The sequence below is a fragment of the Trachemys scripta genome, chromosome 1 (assembly GCF_013100865.1).
Source record: "Trachemys scripta elegans isolate TJP31775 chromosome 1, CAS_Tse_1.0, whole genome shotgun sequence".
Lineage (NCBI taxonomy): Eukaryota > Metazoa > Chordata > Testudines > Emydidae > Trachemys > Trachemys scripta.
In genome coordinates this window covers 104489681-104500424 of record NC_048298.1, presented here as the reverse complement: position 1 = coordinate 104500424, position 10744 = coordinate 104489681, and the positions used below count along the sequence as shown (strand labels likewise).

Here is a 10744-nt window from a genome sequence, read left to right as displayed (position 1 = left end):
CTTATGCATATCCTCTTTACACTTGTTTCAGGAAAGTAGCAGTAGGAACCTGTGTAATTTCTCCAGTGGGATAACTCCTATACAAGAGGCTAGAAGGCCCAGGAGTTGCAGGTGGTAAAGCAAGACTAATTAAGCAAATCCAACATCTGATGACATTTCATTCTATCCTGTACCCACACCTCTTCCTCCAATCACCAAAGCCTCCATGAGTTTAGGCTTCTAAACATGTCTGTAACTTGCTGTTCTGCCCGTCAGGAAACATTAAGCGTCATCTCTCCACAGCTCACCTTTTTGGATAAAAGTTGATTTGCACTGGTTGAAATGAGAGCCCAGTGTTTAAACTTTCAAATTCTGTTTCATGTTTTTGAATAGTAAGTCTCAACCTAGAACACAAAGCACGTCTTTTCTGGAGGGGGCAGGGAATAAATGAGTTTTTATAACCCTGATGGCAAATGAGTAGATTGCCTTCTGGGACATATTTATTGCATTGAGAATTCTGTTTTGGAGGACTGCTTATGGGAATGACGGCTGCTCTATCCCTAAAGGAATTCTGGGGTAGACTAGTTGGAATAATTTGCTCTGAGTTTCTTTACTGTATTCTTCACTCCATGACTCATAGTATGTAACAAACCTCTCAGATTTATTAACACTGTCAAAATTAAAATACAAAATTACCCATCTTCATAAATTTAGCTGCTTTTATTTGAACCAGGTGTATTAGGTAGAATCTCTCACTGTGAGAAGAATGAGACAAACAGTACACTCTTGTTGTGCTGTTCTTGAGATGTGCAATATACACAATATAGAAAGGACAAGGTAAGATAGCGGCTTTGGGAAATTTAGTGTGAAGGTATATCTTCTTTTAATTAGGTATTTCCTTTTGTCACAATGTCAGCCATTTTATAATGTAGAAGTTTTTCTTTCCAATCCTAAGTAGTGACACTCCATTCTTGAGGATATGTTGCCCAATAACAAGAACAGTTTCAGGATTAGTTACTTGAATGTAGTTTATAGAGACTCCACCATCTGTAATCTTCCGGTACCTTGAAACAAAAGTAGTAATTGCAAGATGAAACTGATTGATTGTTGCTAACTCTCAAACATTCAGTTTAGAAAAAAGTTACTGTATTAATTTTGGTGTAGGAGACTGGACAACTTGGGCAGTTCATACTGGAATATGAAGCCAGTTGCCTCTGGGTCACTTATTCAAGTTTCATTTCAGGTCAACACTGTAACTGGTATCAGTCATGTTCCTAAAGGACACACCAATCCCCCACTCTGGCGATATGATGCCTTTGTTGAGAGGTGAGGTAAAAGAGGAAACTGACTCCACTGCGGTCTTTACATTATATATATATATACACACACATACACACACACACACACACCTATACGTATAAAATGATGGGGTCTAAATTAGACATTACCACTCAGGAAAGATCTCTGAATAGTGGATAGTTCTCTGAAACATCCGGTCAATGTGCAGCACCAGTCAAAAAAGCTAACAGGATGTTGAGAATCATTAGGAATGGATAGATAGCAAGACAAAGTATCATATTGCCTCTATATAAATCTATGGTATGCCCACATCTTGAATACTGCATGCAGACCTGGGGGCCTCATCTCAAAAAGATATATTGAAATTGAAAGGTATAGAAAAGGGCAACAAAAATTATTAGGGGTTTGGAATGGCTTCCATATGAGGGGGATTAATAAGACTGGGACTTTTCAGCTTGGAAAAGATGACTATGGGGAATATAAATCATGACAGGTATGGAAAAACTAAATAGGGAAGTGCTATTTACTCCTCATAACACGAACTAGGCTAGGGATCAAATGAAATTAATAGGCAGCATGTGTAAAACAAACAAATGGAAGTATTTCTTTATACAACACACAGTCAACCTTTGGAACACCTTGCCAGAAGATGTTGGTAAGGCCAAGACTATACCAGGGTTCAAAAAAGAACTAGATACATTCATGGAGGATAGGTCCATCAATGGCTATTAGCCAGGACGGGTAGCGCTGGTGTCCCTCTGTTTGTCTAGCCTTTGTTTCTCAGAAGCTGGGAATGGGCAAGAAGAGATGGGTCACTTGATGACTACCTGTTCTGTTTATTCCCTCTGAAGCACCTGACATTGGTCACTGTTGGAAAACAGGATACTAGATGGACCATTGGTTCAACCCAGTATGGCCTTTCTTATGTACCCTTCATTATTCATGGCTCTTAATTTGGTGAATTGCACCAGCAATAAATTCACTTCTCAATATTTTGCTCTAGCCAATCAATACTCTTGATGGCTTTTTTACTTTTTAGTGCATTTGGAATTCATGTGTCATTCCTTTAGAACTTTATGTTCTGGTGCACAGTAAAAGCATACCAGACTTAGTTACTTAATGAAATTTAGCAGATAGCAACATTCTACAACTTGGATCAATAGTGTGTGAAGATATTTTAGCAACACAGTTCAGACCTATCGAATTACTTCACTTTAACTTATCAAGCATAGGTGTAGAAGTTGTTCAACACACTAGATTTTCTCCCACCTCAGTTTATAGTATTGGTAGGCAGATCATCAATGCCTCACTAACTGATTTCTCAGATGGATGACTACTAGTTGTTTTGATATAACTGAGGACTGAACAAAGCAGACCTTCTGTTTGAAGTGAATTTCTGGAAGTGTACAACTGTAGCTCATATAACAAAGAGGTATTAAAGAATACAAATGGAACATACCCACTAGGTCCATCTGGAATGGCATTTGCTTTGTGACACAGGTCAAGTACACACATTCCAGGCTCAAGCATCAATTCAGCAAATGGAGCTTCTCTGAAGAGTTCCTGTAATTCTTGATCAGACATAGCCTCCAGTGCCTCCACACTGCTGTAATACAGTGCTTTTGTACATCTAAAAAATAAAAATATGGTTAACCAAATAGGGTTCTCCTGTTTTATGATTTTCTCCCCAAACTCATCTTTTTACCATAGTAGCCTACCTTCCTGCATAAAAAATAATAATAATAAAAAAAAACCTAAACTGAAACCCATCAAACCTTGTCATTCCCACTCAAGTATAAGTGTCTGCAGAATTACATGACACATACCTTTCTCCATTTTGTTGCCTTCCCTTCCCCCACTCAACTGTTCATGAATAAGGCTACGATTTAATCACGGGTATTTTTAGTAAAAGTCATGGACAGGTCATGGGCAAGAAACAAAAAAAGTCACGGCCCATACCATAAATGCCCCAATTGAATCTTGGGACGGAGGGGGAAGTGTGGGAGAGAGAGAGAGAGTCTGGAGGGCCCGTGGCACCAGCTGGCGGGGGAGCGCCCTGGTGGGCCAGCTGCTGGGAGCCACCGAGCTGTGGCGGCTCCCGCCGCCCCCAGGGCCAGCCACATCAGCCGCTGTTTGGGCGGTCCCTGGGGCCAGCTGCCTGGAGATACCAGAGCAGTGGCCAATGTGGCTGGCCCCGGGCCGCTCCAGCAGTAGCTGGTGCAGCTGGCTGCAGAGCCGCTCTAGCAGTGGCCAGTGTGGCTGACCCCGGGGTCAGCTGCTCAGGTGGCCCTGGGGTCAGCCACACTGGCCGCTGCAGAAGTCACAGGGTTGCAGGAAGTCATGGAATCCGTGACTTCTGTGACCTCCGTGATAGACACAGAGCCCTATTCATGAACTAGTCACATAGTATCTCCCCTCCCTCTGGTCATGAAGAGCACTCCTCCTAAATAAGCCTGAAATTGGACAGATTAATTAGTCAAATTTTACCTTTTAGCAGATTCCAGACCTTCTTTTCCATGAACAAGCTTAGTTACTTCTGCAGCAAGTCGTTTTTGAGGTCCCCGCTTTTCAGGTTCTTTAGCATGCATTTCCATCATGTGCTCAATCTCCGGAAGAGGAATGAAAGTGAAGAGTTTCAGGTACCTAAAGGCAGGGAGGGAATTATTTGATCTCTACATTGGTCTGTATATTAGACTTCCTTTCTCTCTGCCATGCAAACTTAATTCCCTGTGTTAAAATGATGTAATTTTAAAATATCCAGATTTTAGATATTCTTTTTCAAACCTTTATTTCTGTTTGCAAAGTTAGGACTAACCATGAAGTGCTAATGTCATGTACATTTATTAATCTGATGTATGTTATTTAACCAATAAAGACTCATTTTCAAAAGAATAACTGGCATGATGATAGTGGAAATTCATCTTACTGCATGATCTCATACTATATCTGTCTGTATAAAACATAAGCACATTTTCAGTGCTGCTGTTATATAGTTTTCTGGAGCAAATTTTGTGAAAAGTGAGATTTAAGAAGAACTACTTGCCTTTCAACAGTGCTATCTGGCTGTCTAACAAAAAACTGATACAGTTCAAATGGAGAGGTCTTATCTCTGTTTAGCCAAACTGCATTACCAGCAGATTTTCCCAATTTATCTCCAGTGGTACTGGTAATAAGAGGCACGGTGATTCCAAACACATCTTCTCCCGTCACTCTGTGGGGAAAGAATCACAATGCATTAAGATCACATTGCTTGGTAAGCTTAAATGTAACTTGTACTTGGAACTACTGGTTCTTCTGAGCTGCTTCTAAGCCTTTCACAAAGTAATTAGATGATACTAAAATACATTTTTAAAAAGTGTCTTGTGAACTCATTGCCACTAAATGTTTGAGGCAACAATATTGGTGGGATACAAAATAAGCTACAATTGTATATGTAATAATGAGACTATCCACTTAGGTTTTTAAAAAATTAGAAGTGATTTATAAACCTCAAGTTTCAGGGTATAAGACAACTAGCAGCTAATAAGAGGTTAGGAAGAAACTTTCTCTGTTGGCAAGTTATTCCATAACAGGGTTTTTGGCAGGTTCTTCTGAAGCATCTGGTTCAGAATACTGCATTAAGATGCACCGAATGTCAATTTTGATGTATAATGTCTTGTAGATGTTATTCTATGTTCAACATAACTTGCACAATAACTTTGAATGTGGTCTAGCTTTTTGAGAAGTGCTTAATTTCCATGTCAACTACCAAGAAAGGCTAGACCAAGCACTCTGTCTCTATTTCACTTATTAGTACAGCAGCAACACCCCACCACCATTGGTATCTGCAGTTGTTCCTTAAAAGCATTTTTCAGCAGCCTTTTCTCCTCTACTTCCACTTATCTATTGCAATGGATGCTGCTATAAATCTCACGAACAGTCTTATACCTTGGAAACAGTCAGAAATGTTTAGAGGCATCTTCTTTTAACAGGCTAGTTGTTGCCATGATGCAGATTGCAATTACTGAACGTAAGTGCCTCCTGGTCTTTTATTATGGATTGTAACTTTAAAAAAAAAAAAAAAAAGTCTGAGCAAGCATTTCAATGCTGCTCCCTCAAAGTCGCTATACCTCAGGCAACCTGACAATGGAGGATTGTACTGTCACCTAGGCACCCAAGAGCTGTGTCTACTTATATATTAGAGATATGAAAAAACAGGGCTTTGGAGCGGAGCCCGGAGCTGGAGTGCGGAGCAGCTCCAGAGCAATGGAGCTGAAGGTTTTTGCCTGGAGCTGGAGTGGAGCCGAAGCACAGCTCCAAAGCCCTGTGTAAAAAAAAATTTCATTTGGTGGAAAACTTGTTGAAATTTTGGAAAATATTGACCACTTTAGCGTTACAATTTTATCGAGTTTCATATCTGATACACCCTGATCTACCCCGATACAACGCGACCGGATATAATGCAGTAAAGCAGTGCTCGGGGGGAAGAGGGGGGCTGCGCACTCCGGCAGATCAAAGCAAGTTCGATATAACGCGGTTTCACCTATAACACGGTAAGATTTTTTGGCTCCTGAGGACAGCGTTATATCAGGGTAGAGGTGTATTTTATTTAAAGCCCCAGATGCTGGAGACAAATGAGCGTGAGACTCTCGGCTTTCATTTAAAAAATAATAAAAAATTTCTAGCCCTCCTGGTTACAAGGAAAAACTTGAAAGCGTGACCCATGTGTTCCTAAAGGCTGAAAAATTAGCAGATAAATAATACCCACTGTCTTTTTTTTTTTAATTTAAGCCAATATTAACTATTTGAGGCCTGACTCATTATTTTTGAATACTTGAACTTGGCCATCCTGAGTTCCTTGCATTACTTGAGAAACAATAAAGGAAAAAGTTTGACTCCTTCAGTGTTTTAATATCACCCTCATCACTGGCATACTTGTGGATTAGCATGTGTGAAGCAATAGACTTGAACCTGGCATAGTCACCTCCTTGCTTTTAAGAGGGCAGGTCCCAACCTGCTAGGTGCCTCAGGCCACTCAGCACAAGGTGACACCTAGCAGGCTAGGACCCATCATCTCTCAGGGGCTTCCAGTGCCCAGCCCTATGAGAGGAAGCAGTCAGCCATGCTTCTGCAGCCCCTGGCAATTTGGGATATGTGGTCTCTCTGAGGCTGCCCATCTCTGAGAGAGATGAAGTGTGAGGCCATGGTGATGCAGCTCGTACTGGCATCTATCAAAGGCTGCCCAGCCCCGTGAGATGAAGTGGTTGGCCATACTACTGTAGCCCATGATGGCACCTGGCAGGCTGGGCTATCATCTCTCAGGCAGCCATCCCTATGAGAAATGAAGCTAATGGCTATGGTGGTGCAGCTCTTGCTGGCACCTCAGGGGTTGCCAATCCTGATGAGATGAAGCATCTCTCAGGAGCTGCCCATCCGTATGAGAGATTAAGCCAGAGCCCACTGGTGCAGCCCGGTTGCCCCCTTGACCTGCTGCCCGTACTTGGTGACAAGCTCATATCCGGACATGATGTTGCCCATCTGGTCGGCTCCCCCGAGCTGGATGCGACAGCCGTGGTGTCGGTGCAGGTGCAGGAAGTCGTAGGCCTGCAGGGCCGGGTAGAGGAACTCAGCCAGGCTCATGCCCTCGGCGCTGCGGAGCCGAGCCTGGCAGCTCTGCCTGCTGAGCAGGGTGCCCATGCGCAGGCGCCCCCCGACCCCGCAGAGGAAGCCCACCACCGGCTCGCGCCCCAGCCACCACGCGTTGTCCTGCAGCATCACCTCGCCCAACCGCGCGCCGCCCGTCGCGGGCCAGAACACCAGGCGGTGGTTGTCGAAGAGCCTCCGCAGCCCCTCGCGCAGGCCCAGCGCGTGCTCCCGCGCGAGCTCCTCCGACAGCGGCTCGCGCTCCTTGGTGCGGCCGCTCGGGTCGCCCAGGCGGGCGGTGGCCCCGCCTACCAGGGCGATGACGTTGTGCCCCGCGCGCTGAAAGTGCAACAGGCCCATAACGGTTAGCAGGTGGCCGACGTGCAGCGAGTCGGCCGTGGCGTCGAAGCCGCAGTAAACGGTCTGTGGGGGCTGGCCCGGCTCCAGCAAGGCGGGCAGCCCTTCCTCCGCGCTCTGCGCCGGGAACACCTCCTGGAACAGGCCCCGCTCGCACTGCGCCGCCAGCAGCCCCTTGGCGCCCGGAGCCCGCTGCGGCTGGTGATGGATCCGCCGGGAGAGGCCCCCGCAAAGACCCGCGACACGGCGACACCCGACTCGCATGATCATGGGCGCCGCCATCTTGGCTGGGAAGGGCGGCGCGAGGGACGCTGGGATAAGAGGCTGAGTAGGGAGTAGGGGTGGGCTCCTCCCGGATTGTCGCGGGAACGGGCACAGCCGAGGGGCCGGGCTCCCTAGGCCCCGCCCCTTCTGCCCTGCGGGGAGCCTGGCCTCTGCGTAAGAGAAGCGTACAGCAGCCCCCTCCTCCCCCTCCCTGTATTCAGCGTCCCGCGGTTCCTCGCTCCGCCCCGCCCCCCACTGAAACCAGGGTTCTGCGCGGGGAAAGTGGCGCGCGCACGCTGCCCTCGAGCCAGAAAAAAAATCCATTGTCACAGAATGAGTCCGTGCGCCAGCTGGGGTCTGCAGCGCCTCCTGGCGTGATCAGCTCAACCCCAGTGGCCAGCAGGCCCGCACAAAGGGCTCCTCTTTTCAGGACTAGCTCCCTGGGCAATGTCATTCCTCAAGCCCCAGTTGTTGTTAGTTACATACGTTAAAATTACTGTCGTTTTAAACACTTACCTTTTCCTCCCCATGTGCTTCTTGTTCTTAACATTTGGGTTCAATGACACCACAATCTGATTGGGCTGCCGTTATAGGGGAACAAGTTCTGGCTGAACCTTCCCAAGATGAGACTCTCTACTCCGGATAGAAGAAGAGAAACTAGAGTTTTTTTTTCACTGGACCATATGTAACCAAAATGGCATGGTGCTGGTTCAGCAAAGCACTTAACCATGTGCTTAGTTTAACGTTTGTGAGTGACTTCATTGAAGTGATTAAAATTAAGTACTTAGCTAAATTGATGCCTAGAAAAGGGCAGAGGGGTTGCAGACTCTGTCTCTATAGGTACCTTGGGTGGCAGGTGAAATTCTTTAACAACAGGTCATCATGCCCCAGTACCTCAAATGTATCGTTTTATGTTGGTAAAGAGTTATATTTGTGACTATCAGTTGAAAAGGAAATATGGAAAGACTCTGTGTACTAATATAAAATATAACCGTGCTAAAAATGTTGCAATTTTATGTACCAAATGATTTTTGTTATACAGCAAACTAATAAAGCAAAAGCAATTAGATGTAATTTGTGGCCTTGGGATGCCTCGTGAATCCTTTCCAATATGTCATCGTAAAAGACTGTGGAACTGCAATACAATTTCCATAGGAAATCAAACCTTCAGCTTTAGGGAGTTCATTTTTTGTCACCTCTATTCCTGAATTAATTTTAAATGTAATAGGATTTCACTAACAGTCCAAACCTATTTGGCGTGCCATCTTTGGATACACAATCCCATGAAATAGGCTTCAATTATCCCTGCTTCGGTTATCTTCCCGATTCCTTTGCTTTTTTTTTAGACATGCTCCAAATACCCCTTTCTTTACATTCCCTGCACATTTCCACTGGTTCCACTCCATTTCCTCTGTCATGTGTTCTCTCTTTCTACACCTACCACATTTCTGCCCAGGAACTCAGGAATTTTAGTAATGGTTCTTCCCTTTTTTCCATGGGAATTATTTCTTTGCTTCTTGCACCATGCTGTCACCCGCCACTTTCTTGCTGACTCGCACTTATTTCACTCGGGTATCTGTGATTTTTACACCACTTGTCAGCTCAGACATTAACGATAACATATTGTAGTGAAAGTTCCTTTTTAAAATTCAAACTTTGAATTGGTCTCTTAGATATTCTTTCCTATGGATACCACAGTCACAATGCTTTATTTGTATATATAAAGTCCTTAAAACAGGCTTCCATGCCTTCTCTGAGCGTTGGCACCTCTTTGGTAAAAGCAATTCCATTCATATATTACATATGCGGAATGGAATGCTTATCAGACTTTTAAAGAATGTAATTCTTTTCTGAGTGAAGGCAAAGGATTTATAATTTTTTTTGTCTGCACTACCAGTTACATGAATTAATGAACTGAACTGCACTTTGTTATGCTCTATGGTAAGCTTTATGGCAGGTCTGAATCAGGTAACATACTCCATCCCCTCAAGTCATTCTGTGGGCTTATCAAACTGAACATTTTATTGAAGGCTGAATTTTGGTATTGACTTTTCTTTTTCCTTATGCTGGTTAGGGCTTGTTAACATTTTTCAAAAGTTTGAAATTTCAATAAACATTTTTTCACAAACAAATTTGAAGTGGTTTTTCAAAATATTTCCCCAGTTTTTTGCCTAGTTCTATTGCTGGTTTAAAATAAGGCAACTTGTGATAACACGTTTTCACAATGAAAAAGAATAACACAATGAGTCACTGTGTTCTAACACTGAACAAGGAAGTTAATTAGAATAGGAAAAACAGTATTATTCCTAAAGCTACCTTGTCTCTGCTTCAGTGTAGAACTTCTTTTTTCATTCTTCCTCTTGGCAACTTCCTGCTACAGTTTTAAAGAACTAATGTACCTATCCTTATGATGAAGATAGTGCAGACCTTTTAGGAATAATACCACACACTTGCTCCTGGTGCAAGTTGATGTTTTCCTTAGGCAATGCTCTTCAGATATAATTTTAATGTATAATACATTTTTTGTCAGAGAGGATTTCTCAGTAGTCAGATGGGGACTGAAGTTGAGAGGCAGTCAAGAAAAACATCCCAATTATCTCTTCAATTTGATGGTGGGATTTTAACAGGGGGCCCCGCCAGCCTTAAAAGCCCTCTCCAGCAGGGGCGGCAGGTTTGTATAATTTTTGGTGGTGCCCAGAATAGGTCCAAGTCCTGCCCCGCCCCCACCTGCCTAAGGCTCTGGGAGGGAGTTTGGGTGCTGGGTGTAGGCTCTGGGAGGGGGTTTGGGTGCTGGGTGCGAGCTCTGGGGTGGGGCAGGAGGTTGGGATGCAGGAGGGATGTGGGCTCTGAGAGGGAGTTTGAGTGCAGGAGGGGGTTTGGGGTGCAGGCTCTGGGAGAGAGTTTGGGTGCGGGCTCTGGAAAGGAGTGGGTGCTGGGTGTGGGCTGTGCACTGGGACAGAGGGTTGGGGTACAGGAGAGGCTGCGGGAGGGGGGTTGGGTGCAGGCTCTGGGCTGGCAAGGAGGGTTGGGTTGCGGGAGGGTGTGCAGGGCATGGGGGTAGGCCCGGGATGAGGAGTTTGGGGTGTAGCAGGCAGGCTGCCCTGGGGCTGGGGGCCAGTGAGGAGGACTCCCCCCAGCCCTCTCCTCACCAGCAGCAGCTAGCTCCAGGGCAGGGGGGCCCCCTGTGGCCCCCTGGCACGACACTCACCCAGGCCGCCCCAGG

The 10744-nt window shown here is 45.1% G+C and overlaps 1 protein-coding gene across 1 annotated transcript; it reads right to left on the bottom strand.

Moving 5' to 3' along the window:
• Positions 1-621: 621 nt before the first annotated feature.
• On the bottom strand, positions 622-7580 carry YARS2 (tyrosyl-tRNA synthetase 2). The gene is made up of 5 exons (XM_034779942.1): positions 6758-7580; positions 4322-4489; positions 3766-3921; positions 2738-2908; positions 622-1043 (listed from the first exon to the last, which is right to left on the bottom strand). The coding sequence occupies exons 1-5, from the start codon at positions 7537-7539 to the stop codon at positions 884-886; spliced, it is 1437 nt and encodes a 478-aa protein (XP_034635833.1). The 5' UTR covers positions 7540-7580; the 3' UTR covers positions 622-883.
• Positions 7581-10744: the final 3164 nt, after the last annotated feature.

Excerpts from the sequence above, each read along its gene's own strand:
- YARS2 (XM_034779942.1), bottom strand. The coding sequence starts at position 7,539 with ATGGCGGCGCCCATGATCATGCGAGTCGGGTGTCGCCGTGTCGCGGGT. Across the intron at positions 3,922-4,321 it reads CCAGATAGCACTGTTGAAAG|GTACCTGAAACTCTTCACTT; the intron begins GCAAGTAGTTCT and ends CCCTGCCTTTAG. Across the intron at positions 1,044-2,737 it reads ATTCCAGATGGACCTAGTGG|GTACCGGAAGATTACAGATG; the intron begins GTATGTTCCATT and ends TTTTGTTTCAAG.